The following is a 21,221-nucleotide window of genomic DNA, read 5'->3' as shown; positions in this document are numbered from 1 at the left end:
AGAAGTTGTTACCCGCCCCCCCCCAGAACACTTAGCAGTTCCTGGTCCTTGTGAGACCTGGATTCCAGAACACATCTCATCTCTCGGCTCTCTCTCTCTCAACCTGTATTCTCCTTTCTTGAATGAGCAAGTCTAGAATGAGTCTCTCTAACTGGCATCCAAAAGGATTTTAACTAAAACGATCGCAACATCAGAAAGTCAACCTGTGAAGCTTCACTTTTTCCCCTCCTGATTTTCTTGATGTGATGGGTGAATCCTTGTAGAGTGTTCTGAACCATCTCAAGGGAGGGTAAAATAAGAATACAGTAGATTCAAAATTTGGCACATTGGCCTAGGATCGATGCCAGCTTTATCCATTATCCTCTCATATGTCTGAATGCTATCCATTTCATATAAAATTTATAATCCCCGTCTTTATGCCCTTAAGAAATTAAGAGATCTTCAAAGGAATGTTGCCAATAAAATGGATTGTCCTTGGGTCATTTTAGTAATCTCTCTTTTCTTTATCAGCAATGAGGGTCAGTTTTACTGCCTGCTACTCTCCCACTCTAATTTACCTGACAAGATAAGACCTACTAATATAAGACATTCATAAATATGACATGTGGATTTTCTCACGGGGAGATTATTTTTTTCCAGTGACCACAGGTTGACAGCAAAACACAGAGATTTCTTTTAAAATCGTGGATTATGTTAAATAAAGGAGCTAAGCATAGAACACTGATTAACATGGTACACAGGGGCCAGGAACAAAGTTATCATCCCCCACCCCCAAAAGAGTAAGGTCCTGAATTAGGGATAAGAGCCTTGGATTTGGGAGACTTGAATCAGAACCTGCCTCCACCTTCTACTAGATCTGGAGAAACAGCATCTCATCTCTGGCCTTAGTTCTTCAATCCATGGGAAAACTGTAAGGATAATCATTCTTGCTCATAGGGCTGTTGGAGGATTACAGGTGGTAACACCTATACGGGCTCAGGCACTTTACCTAGCAGGAACCCAGAATGTCAGAGAGTCAAAATCAGAAACTTTTTTTGGAAAAAAAAAAAAAAAAAGAGCTGATTCCTCTAATCTTGAGCAAGGTTCTTTCAAAGTTGAGAAATAATTTATCATCATAAAGTATTTTTACTGTGCTGTTTTTCTAAATCCCTACAAACTGGTTGTTGTCTGCATAATGACCAGGAAGTGACAGCAGAAATGAGGAGAAATTTAGGATTTAATCCAGAGTCCCAAAATGTTGAGATTCTTCTTGAAGGCCCTAACTGTCCAAAGAAACGGTTCTCTGATCAATGAAACGAAAAGGGAAGAAGTTGATCAGAGACCCACTGGCGTAACAGAAAAATCAGGTCAGGGCTGAGCAAAGAGTCTGGCTGAAGAAGGTGTCATAGCAGCCACAGAGAGGGCCTTTCTACTGGGGTCAGCACTTGGATCCCAGCCAGTCCCTTCTCAGGAGGTCTGCCAGATCCTGGGACCCGTTCTGAGTATGGTCCATACCTGAACCCCTTTCAGGTATTTGGCATCACCCAGTAATGTTACCCAGTTACTTGGCATTAGCTTGAAAGCCCAGCTCACCCCTACCCTGCCCACACGTATAACGCTAGCCAGCTGGATCCATGACCTCCATACCTAGAATCCTCCACCAGCGTCGCTAGCTCCACATGACCCAGGCACCAGCCAGGGTTTTTCTTGGCTCTGTCTCTTCTTAAGAAATTGGATGGGGAGTAAAATGGTCTCTGCCATATTAGATCCAAGTCAGACTGACCTACTTATCTGTTTTGAGAGATACACGTCCAGGGGATTGCTATGAAAAGCCAGGCAATGAAAGAAATACTATCTATCTTATTCCAAGGAATAGTAAATCTGCAGCATCCAGGACAGAGGGGTGACTTCACCCCTTCAAATGACTGTCCTCCTTGCACCAGCCTGCCTGTCTGCACAGAGCCCATTCTGCAGAGAGGACTTCATGTTCCACAAGAGTGTCGATTCTTCCTTAGTCCTGGAGCAGGGCCCACTGCGCTCTTGGACCTTTGAGTCTGTTTTTTCTCGTTCTTCTGGCTCTTCTTTGGTCACCAGCACTCCTAGCTGCTTGCATGCAGAGTCCCTCTATCCTTACGACTCTGCAGCAGCACCTCAGGAAACCAGGAACCATGTGTGAGCGTCAACAAGCATGACCAGGCTCCAGAGGCAGCTGGCCAGGCTCCTTCAGGAATGAGTAAGGGCTTGAGCTTCAGCACGCGGACCTCACGTCATCTCTTTGGGATTCCCAGAGTTCTGTTTTGCTTATTTCAGGCCTTGGCTCTGTTCCAAGAAATGGTCAATGCCAGATAAATAAGGTTGTGTTGAATCTCCCTGAGGAATTAGTCTTGGGATTAAGTCTACTAAATAACGGAGGGGCTCCGCATCACACCACTTTTTTTTTTTTAATTTACAAACACTTGTAATTGTTTTAATGTTCTCTTATGCAATCTTTAAAATATAATGACTCAGTCATGGCCCAGCTGGATGACATCTCCAAACAGCAAACAGCAGCTCTGTGTCTAACATGAAAGGAATGGTCAAGGCATGTTGCTGATAACCTTATCATCAGACTGGGCTGTAGATCTCTTCTGAGACTTTCCCTTGTTCCAATTTTGTATAGAAATTTCTCTATTCTGCCAGTTCTGCTCTTCCATGCAGGATTCTGAAACAGAATGGAGCAGCCAGGCGGTGAGATGAGAAGGCTCTCACAGGGGGCACTGATGGAGGGGAGCCTAAAATCCGGCGTGGAGAATGATCCTCAAGGTCCAGTGGGCCCAGGAGTGGTGTCTCCCAGTGTTGATATCAAGGGGAACAACATAAGGGCACAGCTCCTGGCCATGGGCATCCAGGTACAAGGACCATGCAAGGACAAAGGACACTGTAACAGGTTCCTGTGAAGAATGTGGTTGTGCAGGGCCAAGGTCAACAGCTAGGGCTCCTGTCAAGTCCTATGCCAGTGGCAGAAGCAGCAGGAACCATGCAGCCTGTCTAGGCCCCAAGCCTGTTTTTTCAGACCCTGATGATTTGGAGTCAGATCTGCTGAGGATATCACTTGCTTCTACTCTCCAAGGCTGTACCCTGAGGAGCCCTGACCAGGCAGCTCCCACATGTGTCTAATGGGTCATGGGGGTTGAGGTGAGAGAGCTGGATCCTTCAATGTAATCACATCCAGGAAAAAAGAAGAGGGCATTCTAGTATTTACCGAGTGCCTATCATATGCTAGGCTTTGAAAGATAAGGAAACTGAGGCTCCTGGTGGTAAGATCCAGGGTCACAGAGCCCTGACCAGGAGATCCCACCCCTTCGGTGATGAGAGCTCTCCCCTACCTCCCATATTGCCCCTCTTCACGACGCAGCCCCTTAAGAGGATTCTGTAATCCGGGGTTCTGCTTCCCTATTCCTCCCTCAGACAACTGTAGGAAATTCAATCTGAGTTTGCTTGGATATGGAGAAAAGAGACAATGTACAAGTATAGTTAAATAGCAACAGTCCTAAGAACTTGGTCGACTCCATCAATCTTTAAAGAAAGAAGGAGAAAGCAAAGAGAAGCAGCAGAGGCCCGAGTCATGTGACTACCCAGAGCCCGCAGAATTTGACTCCCAGAGTTCCCACATGGGCAGGTGAAGGGTTTTCATCGTGTCCAAATGAGGCCAGTTGGATTCCTCACTTACATACTGAGATTAAAAGCCAAAATGCAGAACATGTGTGAGCACGAAGCCCTCGCCATTGGGAACGGTGCCCGGTTGCACGCCAGGAATGGGCTTTGCTTTCCCAGCTCCTGTCCCAGCCCCTCCCTGACTTACCAAAGATGTAAGGAGTGAGTAATGTAACCACATCCCGCCTTACTTCCCTCAGCCCTACAATAAAGGGCAAGAGCCAGGAATCACCTCAGAGGGTCTGAGAGAAAAAGGTTCTGGTCCTGCCTGCCAACCTCCCCCATTAGGGGAGGATCCAGTTTAATGCTAGCTCTGGGCAGCTCAGCAAAGACTCATCTATAGGCTCAGGAGTGGGAGAGACCTGCCCAAGGTCACACAGCTGCAAAGTGGTATGCTGGATTCAGACTGTGCTTATCCCGTTAATGAACCCAGCTATTTTCTGGAGCATGGGGCACACTTGGTTTGCATACAGCACAGTGGTTTGGTGCATGGCCTCTGGAGACAGATTCTCTGTGTTTAAAGCCTGGCTCTGCCACTTTTTAGCCGCCTAACCTTGGGCCAGTTATTTAATTTCTTTCGGGCCTCAGTTTCCTCCTTTGAAAAGTAAGTCTGATAATAGTAGTCATCTGAGAGTTAACTAAGTTACTACACGTAAAGCACTCATAAAGGTGCCTACATATATAGAGAATGCTTAATGACTGTTAACTAAAACAAATAAAAAGCAAAGAGACCCACAGCCCCTGGCTCCTGGGCCCCTGCATATGCTGTGTCTGACATGGGAAGAGGCTGCCTTTCATCAGCATGAAGAATCATTAGAAGGGCAGGTTCGGAGTACCAGAGGCACTAAGCCCCCTGGAGTTCAGACCTCATCCTTGGCAAAGTGTGGGCCTTGTAACATTAGGCGGCTTGTTAAACTGAAGGAGAACCTGTGTGCGAATGCAGGGTGCAATGGGGCCCCGTTCACCCAGTACTATCTGTTCATTCCACACAGCACAGGTCAGCTTCACCTCCTTGAAGAGGCTCCCAGACACCTCAGTGTGACTTCCCACTCCTCCTCGGGGCCTAGCTTCACCATATCAACATGGGCTCTGGGGTCAGATGAATCATGCTTCAAACCCTCTGGCAATCTGTGGGAGCTCGGGCAAGTCCAACTGGCTCTGAGCCCCCGTTTCCTCATCTGCAAAGTGTGGGTAACCAAAGTAGCTAAGGTTGTTATCAGCCTGCTTACTGTTAATCTGTTAAGGTTGTTATTAGGTTTAGGATTATTATAGCCTCTCGAATTCGTCCCTTTGTCATTATGAAATGGACTTATTTATCCCTGGCAATATTCTTGGCTCTGAAATCTGCTTTGTCTGATGTTAATAGTCACTCCAGCTTTCTTTTGATGAGTGGGGGCATGGCATATCTTCTTCCATCCTTCTACTTTTAACCTCTTTTAGTCTTTATATTCAAAGTGTATTTCTTGTACACATATAGTTGGGTCTTGCTTTTTTATCCAATCTGACCATTTCTGCCTTTTACTTTATTTGCATTTAAAGCGTTTATGAACATGGTTTGGTTTGCATCTACCATATGGCTATTTGTTTTTTATTTGAACAATCCCTTCATTCTCCCCTACTTCTTCTTCTCCTGCCTTCTTTTGGATTAACTTAATACTGCTGAATTCCATGTTAACTCCTATGTTGGCTTATTTTAGTTTATAGTATAAATTCTTCAACTTCCCACAGTCTACTTTCAGGTGATATTATACCACATCAGTTGTAGCAGAAGAACCTTATAATAGTACACTTCCTTTTCTCCCTTGCTGGCCTTTATGATTATTGTCAGACATTTTACTTTCATATATGTTATAAAACTCACTCTACCTTGCTATTATTTTTCTTAAGAGAGCCAATTACCTATTTTTAAAAAAGATTTATTTATTTATTTTAAAGAGAAAGAGTGTGTGCACAAGCAGGGGGAGGGGGAAGACCAGAGGGAGAGGGAGAAACTCTCAAGCAGACCCCCCCCCCCCGCCCCGGGCACGGAAATCAATGTGGAGCTCCATCATGTCACAATGCTGAGCTCATGACCTGAGCCAAAATCAAGAGTCGGACACTTAACTGACCAAGCCACCCAGGCACCCCTCAATTACCTTTTAAAGAGATTTAAATACTAAGAAAAATCTTATATATTAAGAAAGTTATGGAGCGCCTGGGTGGCTCAGTCGGTTAAGCAACTGACTCTTGATTTTGGCTCAGGTCATGATCTTGGGATCATAAGATCGAGCCCCTAGTCGGGCTCCCTACTCAATGGGGAGTCTGCTTGATATACTCTCTCCCCCGCATCCCTCCCCCCTGCTTGTGTTCTCTCTTTCTCTCTCTCAAATAAATAACATCTAAAAAAAGGAAGTTACTATTTTGGGTGCTTTTCATTACTTTGTGCAGATCCATATTTCTATCTGGTATCATTTTCCCTCTGTGTGAAGAGTTTCCTTTAATATTTCTTATGACAAAAGTCTGCTGGTGATGAATCCTTTCAACTTTGGCAAGTCCAAACACGTCTTTGTTATAACCTTTTTTTAAAAAACATAATTTTTCAGAGTCTAGAATTTTATCTTGATTTTTTTTTCCTCTGGTACTTTTTAAAATGCTGCTCCACTTCTTGTTTTTATTTTTTTTTCCAATGAAAAATGTGCTGTCATCCTTAACGTTGTTCTTTTATACATAACATTTCTTTTTTTCTCAGGCTGAGTCAAAGTATTCCAGACTGGCTTGTGGGAAAAGGCACTATTCCCAGTCCCATGTGAGGACCAGATACTGTTCCCTCCAATCCTTCCAGGGGATTCTTTGCCTCACACACATGCAATAATCAGTGCTCAGCTGGGTGTTTGAAGGAGACCACTGCAGATGCCTGAGCTCTCTCTCTGACCAACCAGTTCTCTTCTGTTTCCTACTCTATCCTGTGAATTCCAGGTGCTTTGGTCTCCCTTGACTCTCAGCATCGTGTCTTCAAACCAGGGAGTTTCCTGGGCTCTGCCTCAGTTGCCCCTCCTAAGGCATGGTGTGGAAACTCTCAAGGTAGTAAACTGGGACAAATGTAAGGCTAATTTAATTTAATTTAATTTAATTTCTTCCCTCTCATTGCCTGATGTCCAGTGTCTTACTGTTCTAGTCAGGAGAGTAACTTCCTGTAACTTCAACCTGGTCAGAGTGGGAGTCCCTGAATGCTCATTTGACTGAAATCTTAGGGCCACCCAGTTCCATGCACAATGTACAGTGTCCCCCCTTGCATTACCTGGCCCTCAGGGTAGGGAACATGTACCTTGCACACTGCTCCACACATAGACAGAACTTACAAATACTGAACAATGACTCTTAATCAGCAGTCATTAAGGCAATGATGTGCTTGCATGAACATGAATTATGTAAGTTCCAACAAGTACTGTTCATTTGATGATCTAATTTTGCAAAAAAATAAGTTTGTATGAGATCTCATTTATCCCAGGCTTTATGCACAGAAAGTGACAGACTGTGCTTCTTTTAGCACTATGTTCTTTTAGCAAGTAAATGTCACTCTTGCAACATTCAACCTATCACCCAAAGAAAGCAACAATTGCTGAGGCTTCTGTAGAAAGAGCCAACCTAAGACATTCTCATGGTTTCCTGACACACAGTGATAATATTATTAAATTAGACCACCGACTGCTATGGAAACATTAAATGCAGAGAGAAAGAACCTCAGAATCCAAAGGTTTGCACAGAACAGTTTAAGAGCAACAACACTGGGATGCTGAACTCTTGCCTAGACCAAATGCTGGAGGCTGCCCTGTCTTGAAACTTCCCCTCGGGCCCGAGATAAGCTAAGCCTACAGGAAGACCTGATCACTTTTGTTAAGTGTCAATGCTTGCAAGACATTAAACAGCCTTTTTCCCTTCCCCATTTTCAAATACATAGTCTTAAATCCCAAAGAGCCAAATTAGTAACATTCCAGTGAAACTAAATTATCAGAGATAATGAATGCACAGGGCAACAATTCAATCAACCAATCTGTCGATCCACATCCTATTTGCCATCAGTCCATCTGTCCAACAACCTGTCTGTCCATCAGGTCATCTGGGAGGATATGAAGGCCCAGGGACGGGAGACCGCTGGACACATCATCCCATGAAATCCATCAAAGGGAATGAGCCAAGAGCGGAAGACGAGAAGACCACAGGTGGTTTTGAGCACACCCTCCGGTTGAGTCACCTGTCAGAAGCCACATCTGCATCTGCTCAGCACTCCCAGCAGAGCCCCAACCCTCCCCTATGTGGGCTACCTCTGCCTGAGGGGGTCACTTCCGGTCTTACCTCCCACCTGCTAACTTAAACTTTCTTGCTGTACCCCAGAATCCCGGAGTTCTGTTCCTAACTGCTGCAAGCAAACCCCTGTTCCAAGAGAGAGCCACCTCCCTGGAGCTATACGTGGAAACCAACCATGTGGCAGGAGCCTCCCACCTTGTCAGGGTACAAAGGAAAGTCATGATGAGCCATGGCACTTAGCTGCCTCAGAGGACCTTAGCTCCTGGCCCAGCTGTGCCCCAGTGCAGCTTTTACTTTGCTCTGCATTCTGTTTCCTTCCATGTGGACTCCCACACGACAACCACGGGAGCAAAGCAGGCATGTCCACCACCATCAACCCCACCATGGTCACGGACACAGAGTGCACACCTAACTATCTGAGGCCTCCCTGCATCATGGGCACATCTTTACTTAGCCACCTTAAGAAAAGTGATCATACTGGCTTTCACAGGAGGTCCTCATTCCCAACCATATTGTTCATGTGGAAGAAACTCTCGGGCTGCACCTATTGTGAAGGTCCAGCCCTTTCTCACTCCTTGCCCTTCATCCCTCACTCCTTACCCCTCCATAGGTCCCAGCTCTGATACAGAGTGGCAGGGCAGCAGACTTTCTGGAAACTCATCCTTCCCCTTTAATCTTCTGCCACGGCCCTTAACTTGCTCTTGACCCCTTCTCACTGAGGCTAAAACTTGTCATCCTCCCCTGCAGGTTCAGGGCTGCTTTTATAGGACAATATTCAGCCAAGTTCAGGATCAAACTCAGGCCAAAAACCCAGTAGTGGCTCCTCCCCTCCTTCCTCTAGGAAATGTCTTTTGGAGGCTCCAGCAGTGCCTGCATCCAGCCCATATGCCAATGAAGCAGTGTAGTCCTGGGGGTCACCAATACAGGGCTGTCATCTGGAGATGAACCCCAGCTGCCACCACAGCTGATCCCCATAGCCCTGCCATGCCACTGCATCACAGGTCCACGACCCCACACCCCACCTGCCACGCCCTCACAGACCCCATGTGGGTTTCCCTTCTTACCAGCTCCAAGCCCCCATAAGGATGCAGAGACTCTCCAAATCCTGTTTCCCACATCTTGCAGGAGCCTCTGCTCTCAGGTTGTGGGGGAATTGGGCAGAGATTCCAGCTGTTCTCAGGGTCCCCCTCAATTCTCCAAAGACTCAAACTGAGATTTCTCACACCTCGTGCCCCTCACTGCACAATCCAGTCTGAGGCCCAGGGCTGGGGACACGCTAAGCAGTCTCCAATGCTTGGCACTTCCCTGTCTGCCCTCTTTCTGGGGCTGGACACCCTTGGGGTCATTTCCTGCATTCTTCCCAAGGGATTCAAACATCAGAGAAGTGCTTTCATCATCTGATCCTCTTTGGCCCTTCCCCATACTGTCAACAACGGCCACCACCAAGTTTAATGACATTTACTGCAGGGCTCCATGGGCCAGGCCCTCAGAGCTAGTATTTTACAAACATGGTGGTCCCCATCAGTCCCCGCAGCATGGTAGGAGGCAGATGCCCAGATCTCAAGGCTAGGTGATGCACCCAGGGTCACGAAGACATGGGTTTCCTCCTGAAGCTGATGCCCTGCTCCCGGGCGCACAGTGATGCCTTCGCGTGTGTTGCAGCAGGGGGATCTGGGGGGCTGGTGCCTCTGGGACCCGCGGGGCTCACCATGCCTCCTGTGCACTCGCGGCAGTCCTGCAGGCAGCTGACGTTCTCCCAGGTACTGTAGGCTTTCAGCCCGGCCACAAGAGCCTGCAGCGGGCGACTATCCACAAGTTCTTTCCCATGGAAGATGTCCTCATCCAGGAGGACCCCGGCATACCTGCAAGAGGAGCGCAGACGTGTGAGGGATGCAGCAGCTCCCCCACCCCCACCCCCAGGAGCCACAGCACAGGAGCCTCTGAAGCAAACCCAGGGTGACCCCTGCTCCTTCCTCAGATGCTACCAAAATCTCCATGTGCCCTTCAGAACTGTCACCCTGTACCCTGCCGCTGTAAGGCTCCACCATGCCATCTTCCCCTTGGAAAACTTCTTCCTTGCTTAATTTCTGCCAGTCCCAGAGGCCCCATTGCTTCCATTGGCATCTATCTTCACACCCCTTGACCTCACGAAAAGTGGGCACTCAGTTTAACTCTCTCCCTGCTGTAGTCTACCACATAAGATCACATTCCAAACTATCTCCCTCTTCCCTTCACACAAAAATGTTCTACATGTCTCTTATAGTTTTAATTTTTCTAATTCTACTTCCGTTGAAAGAGTGCTAGGCAGAATAACGGCCCCAAAGACGACCAGATCCTCATCCCCGAAACCTGAGAATATGTTAGCCCCTGTGGGAGAAGGGATTTTTCAGATGTGATTAAATCAAGGATCTCTCGATTGGGAGATTATCCTGGATTATCCAGAAGCCCAAATGTAATCATGAGGGTCCTTATAAGTGAGAGGGAGGCAGGAGAAGGAGATGTGAAAACAAAGTAGTCAGGGAGATACAGCATGAGACTCAACCAGCCATTGCTGGCTTTGAAATGGAGGAAGGGGCCACGAGCCAAGTAATGAGGGAGCCTCCAGAAACTAGAAAAGGCAAGGAAGTCAATTCTCCCCTAGAGCCTCCAAAAATAATGCAACCCTGCTGACACTGATTTTTCATCACTGAGACCCGTTTCGGACTTCTGATCTCCAGAAGTATAAGATAACCAACTTGTGTTATTATAAGCCACCAAGTTTGCGGCAATTACTTATAGCCCCAATAGAAATGTATGAAGATAGGAATAATTTCTTCCTTCAAAGTGGTAAGAGTCACCATTTTCCTTTATCTCTTGGCCACCTGTGGCCACGACTACTGTGCAGCACAATGTCTATATGGGCCTCCCTCCATGTGCACACCTGCCCCTTAGTTCTGGTTTTTTTCTCGCCATGTTTCAAAATACTATACTGGAAGGTACAGGTTTCCCTCTCGCTTCCTTCTTCTGAATACCTTCTTATTGACCTTGTTTTTAAAGTCTCTTAAAATGAGTTATTGTTTTTAACAACTGCTGGAAATAAAGGCTTTAGTGAACTCTTTCTCTCTATGCTTTACCGAACTCCAAGACTGGGCTCTAATCAAGGGTGGTAAACACACTGAGCTGGGTACTTTCCTCTAAGCACCTCAAACTCATGGAAAGTACCATGAAGTATGGCCTTTCTTCAGACTCTGGAGACTGATAAGCGTGATGGCAGTTAGATGTGTTGATTCATTGACTGTTCTCTATCAATGGAGTGTCATCTATTGAGATGATTATATGATGTTTCTCCTTTATAATGTTAATATGGTAAATCATATAGATTAGTTTTCAAATGTTATGCAAGCTTGACATTCCTGGGGTAAACACCACTTGATCACTACATATTATTTTATAGTAAAATATACTGTATGTGATCTACTAACATTTTGTTCACAGGGATATTGGTCTCATAATTTCTTTGTCTGGTTTTTGGTCTCAAGGTAATGCTCCTAAAATGAGTTAGAAAGTTTTCCCTTCTCCTCCATTTTATGAAAGAGTTTGTGTAAAGTTAGTATGTTTTCTTTTCTTAAGTATTTGGTGGATTTCACCAGCAATGTCAGATGAAGCTATTCAGATTTTCCAGTTCTTTTTCAGTCACTTTTGGTAACATATGTCTTTCGTGAAATTTTCTATTTCATATATATTGTCAAACATATTGACATTACATCAATAATAATAACCATAGTATTTAATTTTATCCTTTCAATGTCTGTAGGATCTGTAGTGATGTCCTCTCATTTATTCTAGATGCTGATCATTTGTGTCTCTTTTTTTCTTAATTAATCTAGCTGAAGATTTATCAATTTTATCTATTTTTTTGAAAGAAATGATAATTTTTGGCTTAATTATGTTTATTTTTGGCTATTTCTTATTTCAATGATTTCTGCTTTCATTTTTATTATTCTTTCTCCTTGATTTGAATTTGATTTGTTCCTTTTCCTAGCTTCTAAAATGAAAATTTACACCATCGATTTTCTACTTTTCTCCTTTTCTAATGTATTTTTATTTTTCCTCTAAGCACTGCTTTAGCTATACACCACAAATTCTGTTACGTTGTTTCATTTTCATTTTGTTCAAAATACTTTCTAATTTCCCTTGTGACTTCTCCTTTGACCTATAAATTATGTGTGTTGTATATTGGATTATTCCAGATGTTTTGTTATTAATTTCTAATTTCATTCTAATCAGAAAACATACTTTGTATGATTTCAATCCTTTAAATTTACATGGTCTGTCTTGATAAATGTTCTATGTGTACTTGAAAAGAACAGACATTTTTTGAAAGAAGACATACAGATAGCTAATAAACATATGAGAAGACACTCAACATCAAAAATCAGGGAAATGCGAATCATGACCACAATGAGATATCACTATACACCTGTCATTATGGCCAAAATAAAAAACACCAGAAATAACAAGTGTTGGCAAGGATGGGGAGAAAAAGGAATCTTTGTGCAGTGTTTCTGAGTGCAAATTGCTGCAGCCACTGTGGAAAACAGTATGACAGTTCCTCAAAAAATAAAAATAGAAATACCATATGATGCAATAATTCCACTACTGGGCATTTATCCAGAGAAAATGAAAACACTGATTCAAAAAGATATATGCACCCCTGAGTTTACTGCAGTATTATTTACAATAGCCAAGATATGGAAGCAACAAAGACATCCATCAATAGATGAATAGATAAAGAAGATGTGGTGTATATACATACAATGGAATATTATACAGCCATAAAAAGAATGAAATCTTGCCATTTGCAACAACATAGATGGACCCAGAGGGTATAATGCTTAGTAAATTGTTAGTCGAGAAAGATATATCCCATATGATTTTCTCATATGTGGAATTTAAGAAATGAAACAAGTGAACAAAGAAAAAAAGAGACCAAAAAAGCAGACTTTTTTTTTTTTTTTTTAAGATTTTACTTATTTATTTGACAGAGAGAGAGAGACAGCCAGTGAGAGAGGAAACACAAGCAGGGGGAGTGGGAGAGGAAGAAGCAGGCTCCCAGTGGAGGAGCCTGATGTGGGGCTCGATCCTAGAACACCGGGATCATGCCTTGAGACGAAGGCAGATGCTTAATGACTGAGCCACCCAGGCACCCCCAAAAAACCAGACTTTTAACTATAGAAAACAAACTGGTGGTTACCAAAGGGGAGGTGGCTGGGGGATTGGGTGAAATAGGTGAAGGGGATTAAGAGTATGATTATCTTGATGATAAGCACTAAGAAATGTATAGAATTGTTGAATCATACATTGTACTCCTAAAACTAATATAACACTGTTATATTGTATGTTATATGTTATATAACATATATATTATATATAATATAACATATATTATATATTAATTATACTTAGATAAATAAAATAAGAAAAGAATGTGCATTCTGCTGTTCTTGGATAGAATATTCTATAAATTTCTTTTAAGTCAAGTTCATTAGTAATGTTCTACATCATTACTGTTTATTATATCAATTTTTATGTAATTACTATTTATTTTATCAATTACTCAAAGAGAATGACGGATGTCTGCAACTATAATTTTAGATTTGTTAATTTCTCCTTTCAATACTTTCCATTTTTTCTTCATAAATTTTTTTTTAAAGATTTTATTTATTTGACAGAGATAGAGACAGCCAGCAAGAGAGGGAACACAAGCAGAGGGAGTGGGAGAGGAAGAAGCAGGCTCATAGCGAAGGAGCCTGATGTGGGGCTCGATCCCATAACGCCGGGATCACGCCCTGAGCTGAAGGCAGACGCTTAACCGCTGTGCCACCCAGGCGCCCCTGCTTCATGTATTTTGAGGCTATTTTGTGAGTCCATGCACAGTTAGATTGTTATGTCTTTTTGATGAGTAGACTGCTTCGTCATTATGAATTGTTCCTCTTTATCTCTGGTGATATTCTTTTTTCTGAAGTCCACTCTACCTAATATTAACATAAGGAGGGCACGTATTGCATGGTGCACTGCAAGTAATGAATCACGGCACTTTACATCAAAAACTAGGGGTGTACTGTATGGTGACTAACATAATATAATAAAAAAATATTATTAAAAAAAACATATCCACTCCAGCTCTCTTATGGTTAATGTTAGCAGGTGTAAATGTTTAATTCTCACACTTTAAATCTATTTGTCTTTATATTTAGGTGGGTTTCTTATAGCAAGCATCTAGTTCAGTCTTGATTTTTTATTATGTCTGACAATCAGCAAATTAAATAGCAGTGTTTAAACCATTTACACCTAATGTAATTATCAACATGATTGAGTTTGAAACTATTATCTTGCAGTTTTTCCCTCTATTTATCCCATATGTCCTTTGTTCTCTTTTCCCTCTGCTCCTGTCTTCTTTTGATTAATTGCATAGGTTTTAGTATTCCACTGTTAGAGTTTTACCTATGTTACTTTCATGTTTTATAGTGATTTTTATGGTCTAAAATATGCATCTTTAACCTAACACGTTCTTCCCTCAAATAATGTTATATCACTTCTCAGATAATTAAAGAACCTGACAACAATATACTTCCATTTCATTCTCCCATCCCTTGTGCTCCTGTCGAGATTGTATAATAACTACCAATCCATCCATCTACCTACCTATCTATATCTTCTACATATGTTATAAAATTCATTGCTATTTTTGCTTTAAATAAACAATTTATCTTTTTTCCTTATCAACATTGAGGATAATTTATTTTACAACAGACTGCGTTCATTCAAAGCATGCCATTTAATGAATTTTGACAACTGTACATACCCATGAGAATAATACCAGAGTCAAGCTACAGAACATTTCCAACACCTTCCAAAAAATGCCTCATGCCTTTTTACAGTCCATTCCTTCCTTGATTGATCTTCATCTTCAGGCAGCCACTAAGCTGGTGTTTGTTACTAGAGATTACGTTACATCTTATGTAAATAAGATTATACAGTATGTTATGTCTTGCTTCTTTCCATCTGCACGCGGTTTTGAGATTCATCCGTACTGTGGTGTGTATTAGTAGCTGCTCCTTTTTATTGCTGACTAGAATTCCATTCTATGCAATGCATATATTACACTTCATTTTTGCATTCACTGTTGATGAACATTTTGCTTGTTTCCAGTTTAGGGCTATTACAAAGAAAACACTATGGAAATTCATGTAAAAATCTTAGAGGAGACATATGTCTTTACTTTCCTTCAGCAAATATGTAGGAGGGAAGTGACTGGGTGATATGGTAGATATATTTTTAACTTTTTAAGAAACTGCCAAGCAGTTTTCCAAAGTGGCTGTGCAATTTTACATCCCTACCAGCAGGGTAGGAGAGTTCTAGTTGTTCCACGTCTGCCAATAATTGGTCTTTTCGGTCTTTTTAACATTAGTCAATCTAGTGGATATGTAATGGTGAACCCTCCTGCTTTGAATTTGCATTTCCCTGATAACTAGCACCTTTTCATGTGTGCGTTGGCTGATCATTCATATATTTTCTTTTGTCAAGTGTCCACCCAAATCTTTTGTGCATATTCGATTGGCTTGCTCATCTAATTTTTAGTTGAATTGCATTTTCAGTGTTACTGCATATTCTGGATAACATCCCATTGTCAGATATATGTATTGCAAGCATTTCCTCCCATTCTGTACTTTGCCTTTTCATTTCCTTAATGATAAAATGAATTTTGGCTCAAGGTATTTATTTACCTGTTTCCATCCATAGAAAAATCTTGTAATGTCTGAATATCCTTGTTTCCTCAGTGAAACCCAAACATGCAAAAGATGTTGCACTGGGCCTCATTCTACAGCAAATAGGCTAGTCTGCTGTCAAACCTCCTAACTGAAACCATTGAGCTGGGACGAATGGAAAAACAGGGAAACGGTCATTTGTTTAATTGGCACTTAGATGAAGAAAAACCTAATTGTACTGAACAACTACTATAAGCAAAGAGCGTCTGTATTTATCTCCTAATTTCATCCTTTTGACAACCTCATGAAATAGAAAATCATATCCCCACTTTACAGATGGAGAAACAGAGGTCCAACTGAGGTTACATACCTAAGTCAAGGTCTCTCAGAGCAGGACAGAGCTAGGATTCAAACCCAGGACTCTCTAGTTCTAAACATCATGCTCTTTTCATGATAAATAATATCCATGCCAATGCCCTGAGAAAGTTTATAGCATTCTCAGTCTATGCTGTAGTACCATCACCCATGTCCTGGGCGGTGACTGCCATACAATGATTCTCAGAGAATCCCAGAGCTGACCATTTTTAAAAATGTATATATGACTCCCTGCTGACCTCCCTAAACACACACACACACACACACACACACACAGTCCTAGGCATTCCCTAGGGTAGAAATTGGAGAAATAAGAAATAAATAGGCCTTAAGAAAAGAAAGACTCATGAAACTCTCTCCTAGCAGAGGTCTGGTGAGATTTCTTTGCAATGCTGGCCTGTGATTTTACTTAAAACTCACAGGACATGGGCCCTGCTGAGGGAGAGCCTCCATCTGCCAGATAGAGAGTGACTCTCACTCTTTATCGTACCCCATGTCTGCTTGCAAAGAGGAACTGAGAAGCCTTCTGTATGCAGGGTATGTTAGAGTCCAGAAGGTGACTTGAATCTTATGAAAATCTGATATAAGAAACTTAGAATGACCAAGAAGATAAATTACGATTTCAGGATTCTGCGGAAAAATTATTCCTCATTTCTAAATATGTTTATTTTATGGGCAATACCTCTAGAAATGTGAAGTATTTGTTTACAGGTTACATCTACTTGAATTCTTAGAACCCACCCTCAGGGTAAGATTCAGGAGAAATGCAGATAGAGTATCTCTGCAACTGTTAAGTCAGTAAGAGGGCAGGATTCAATTTACAAAAGCCTGCTTTACATGAAAACAGCAAGCAAGACTTTTGGGCAGTAAGATTTCAGGATTATATTAAAAACAAGTTCAATGCATAAATGGTGGTGTTCATTTGCTGAGGAATATCATAAGTCCTTACCTATCCTGAGCCTCATTCTTTGACAGGGACAGGACATTGGTGAGTTTTTGAAATCCTGGGGTGTCATTCTGCCCATTCATTTCTTCCACAAATACTAATGAAATCTTAACTTAAAAGGTACCAGGCACAGTTCAAGGTGCTATGGAAACATCAATTAAAAAACAAAGAGGAACTTGGTGAGTTGTCTTGTGGTGTTAAAGAAGTTACTAAGACAGTGTGTGATACACGATAAGCAATTGGATATATGTTAGTTATTGTTGGAATTTTATTCTTAAAGATGTGGGGTAAAAAGAGATTGCCAGAGATAATGACTGAATCCAACCGAAAGCTAACAGCGATGGTGCTGTGACCCCTCCTGGCCCAGAACCCAGCCTGGGCTGCCTCAGCTACCCATTTGGCCTGGAAGAAGTAAGAGGCGAGGCAGACTCAAAATACTCCTTTTGGCTGGTACACTTAAGATACTAACATTAAAAGCTAGGAAATTCATTTTTGTAGAAAATTCCACTAAATGATTCCCAGGAGAGGTATCAGCTACCAACTGACCTGGCCAGCTAGCTCTTGGACTAACTCCTTCACATCATGGAACTTCTGCTTCAGGGACCAACAGAAAGTTTGGAAGCAAAGCTCCAAACAACCTCGTGGCCAAGTGTGATGTAATGACACAAGGCGGTTTCATTCAGGTCAGTTGAAGCAACCTGTGCCGAGAGCCAGGCACTCTTAGATGTGGAGATGCCAGATTAAGGATCCACAATTTCTATGCACGAAGAATTCACAACCACAAACCAAGAGGAACCGTACAATGATAAGAGGGGCCCGGCTGCTCCAAGAAGCTTATCGGGAGCTCCTCATTCTAGGAGAGACTCAGAGACGGTGTCTTGGAGGAGATGACAGCCTGAACTAGATCTCAAAAGATGACTATAAACTGCCAGGGGAAGGAAGACAAAGATGTGAGAGATGAATGTGGAGGCAAGGTGGGGAGGCTGCTTGTGAGAAGGTTGAAGCAAGGCAGGGACTGAGTACGGAGCCTCAGTGTGGAAGAGAGAAGACCCAGAGGTGGGGTGGAGGTTGGCAGGGGCCAGGCAGAGAAAGGTGCTCCAAAGCCACGGGAGGGAGCTTAAGTTTATCCGTAGGGAAGACACTGGGAGAGTCTCAGCAGTCAAGTGGGAGTTCAGATTCTATTTAGGTGTGGTTGCTTGTGGAGGATGGATCTGATGAAGACCAGGCTGCATGTGAGGGGCAGGGTGCAGGAAGGGGAACTGGGGGGGACCCCGGTGAGGTAAGAAGGAGGGGGGGCCTTGAGTAATCTTCATGCAGGAGGCAAACTTGCCAGAATGTGGTCATTGGTAGGGTGGGCGTAGGACACCTGAGTCTCGGGGGTGATGGCAAGCTGACCTGAGCATTACTGGCCACCACAGGAGGCGTTCTGTCATCACAGTCAGTGGATAAAAAGATAGAGGGCATGAGCCAGGCAGTGCAGCATACATGTCCAGCAAGACCCACATGCCAAGTGCCTACCAGTGTGCCCCCGAGCCAGGAAGGATGCAGGGTGCCATCAGCACTCAGCAGTGGGAAGCAGGCCTCGGATATCCCAGGCTCCATGGGAAGAGGTTACTAAGAAACCTAAGGATGGCATCCATGGCCAAAGGCAGAAAACAGGAGTCCTACCTGGTCACAAGGGCCACTCAGGCAGGACTGTTGGCTGCTGAGTCCTCAGAGACTGAAGAAGTGCCTGACACATGAGTCATGTAAGGAAGGGAGGAGGGAACACATCTGCCAGGTCTGGAGGGGGTGGGCAGGGAGAAAAGCCCTGGCAGGCTCCTCAGGAGCCCATCATCTTTCTCAGAGGCCCCCATCAAGCCAGCCCTTACTTCATCAAGTCAGTCCTGCTACCCAGCAGCTGAGCAGCCAGTGGGGAGAAGAGTCCCATCCCTTCCTGGACTGAGCAAGCTCCAGAGGACATCAAGTTTCTGTCCCCTCCTCATTAAAGGCAAGAGAATGTGAGTGATGCAGGGTGGGGGTGACTGGGCTCACTAAGGGCTAGACAGGTCCTCCCTGTCTCCAGGCCTATGGAGGCGATTGGGAAGAAAGGGGATAAGGACGAGGGTGAGCAGCTTGCCGACCTGCTACTGTCAAGCCCTAGGCAAGGCACTGCATGCTCCACGTGGCAGGGACCGTGTCTGACTCCAGCACTAGCCTAGCAAGCAGGACCACCAGATTTGATAAACAGAAACAGAGGATACCTGTTTAAATGCGAATTTCAGATAAACAATGCATAATTTCTAAGTTTAAGTATTAGGGTATACTTAGACTAAAAAATTATGCATTGGATATCTAAAATTCAAATTTGGGTGACTGTATTTTACCTGGTAAATTTACTAGCAAGGTACCATATAGTTACTGAATATAGAAACACAAGTGCACTGAAAGAAGCCATCCCACCTTGTGTCTATTACCTGCCTTTAACTGTGAAGTGGAGCTCTAAGGATTCATGTTTTGTCACATTAGAAGAGAGGAGAGGCAGGGCCAGCTGACCTAGCTGGTGGTCTGTTTTTCTTGCTCACCTAACTCCAGACCCATACACTTAAGGTCTAGACTACTCTCATGAGTATTTCTCTGTGCTTGAGGAGGACCCAGCACATTGAATAAACATCTAATTCATCAAACTTGAGGTTACCCAGCCCCTGACACTTGAAGCCAGTTCATCGGCAGCACTATACCTATGGAAATTACAGATGGGGCCTAGAAGCAAGGTCTGATAACCTTTTTTAAAATAATGGGTATGAAGCGGGAAGAGGTATTCTCAGTATTGGATTTTGCCACATTACAACTAGCTTCACTGAACTATTTCTTCACAAGTCAGAGAAGGGGCAACAGGGGCTATAAACTAGAGAGAAACAGGAAAGCCAGAATATGTCACAGAAAATGCCGGCTTCTCTCTGGGCTTGTTTTAAAACACAGACAACCTCTTCCCCCCAGATGAAGTGTTTCTTCCTGAAGATTCCAATAACCAGATTTTCAGTAGGTGGAACCCCCTGCTGCCATGGGGGATAGAGAGAAAGTAACAAAGAGGAAGGAACAACAGAACCACAGTGGGGACCCTGAGCAAGGCCAGAAACCACAGAGGGTGCAAAGGAGGTGAAAGTCAGGAAAATCTGGAAGGTCTTGGGGTCAATTAGATTGACAGCTTGATGAGGCGTGGACCTGACCCTGTCCTGTTCAGTACTGTGCTACCCCTGCATGGCATGGGGTAAATTACTAATTAATTTCCATTAATCACCTCTCACGTTTCCCCTTGAAACCGTAAGCTAGCATTGTGACCTATTTCTCTGATATTGGCGTTTGGAGGGTATCTCCCTAAAATCAAGAGAAACTTTAATGTTTACTAATAGTAGCAATACAGCACTTATAAAATCAAAGGAAATTAAGCTTAAATGAAGATAAAAAATAAATACAGCTGAAGAAAAAGGAAAAGCATGTGCTTATACATATCACACTTCTGTTATACATAAAGATGCATGTGTATATGTGTGTATATATAAACTTATAAATGTGGAATATATGGCAACTCTTTGTTATGTGGTCTATTAACTTCTTATGTCGTAGATTGTGAATAGTGGACAAAGAAGCAAATGTGTAGATAGTCTTGCCTCTTTGTAATGGTTACAAGTACCACTGGGCAAAAAATTCAAAAAAGAATTTTATTTTCCTTTGCCATGAATGTGAAAAATTATCAGGTTTCATATCAGGTTATTTTGATCCAATTTGTTTTCATGATAATTTAATATTGCTCCCTTTTATCTGTTAGTGAAGTTTATTTCCAGGTCACACTAGGAAGCTTCCCCAAAAGCTCCTGTCATTCTCAACTCTGTCTGTTCACTGGAATCATTTAAGGAGCCTAAATACATACACTCCAGATTCTTGGGAAAAAGAAAAAGAAAAGAAATACAGGTAAAAGGAGAGAGGAGATAAAATGAAATACTAAAAAAATACTCAATAACCCCCCCCCAAAAAGAAAGAATTATAGTCTTATAAGTTCACATCTTATATAAAGAGGTATAATACCAATTCAAGGTGGGTACTAGCAAGATAAGGATGCATATTACAATACTTAAAGTATTCATTAGGTAAAAGAAAGATGGAATGAAGAAACCAAGAAAAGACAGAACGGAGCAAGTAGCAAAATGGTAGACTTA

The 21,221-nt window shown here is 43.0% G+C and overlaps 1 protein-coding gene across 1 annotated transcript in view; it reads right to left on the bottom strand.

Moving 5' to 3' along the window:
* ACOXL (acyl-CoA oxidase like) overlaps positions 1-21,221 on the bottom strand; it is a 317,436-nt gene that overhangs the window by 151,987 nt on the left and 144,228 nt on the right. Inside the window, exon 12 of the mRNA XM_040623184.1 lies at positions 9,665-9,818. Within this exon, the coding sequence (XP_040479118.1) occupies positions 9,665-9,818 (154 nt within the window). The remainder of the gene's footprint in view (positions 1-9,664; positions 9,819-21,221) is intronic.

Source organism: Ursus maritimus, unplaced genomic scaffold (assembly GCF_017311325.1).
Source record: "Ursus maritimus isolate PB19 unplaced genomic scaffold, ASM1731132v1 scaffold_6, whole genome shotgun sequence".
Lineage (NCBI taxonomy): Eukaryota > Metazoa > Chordata > Mammalia > Carnivora > Ursidae > Ursus > Ursus maritimus.
This window is presented reverse-complemented; position numbering and strand designations above follow the sequence as displayed.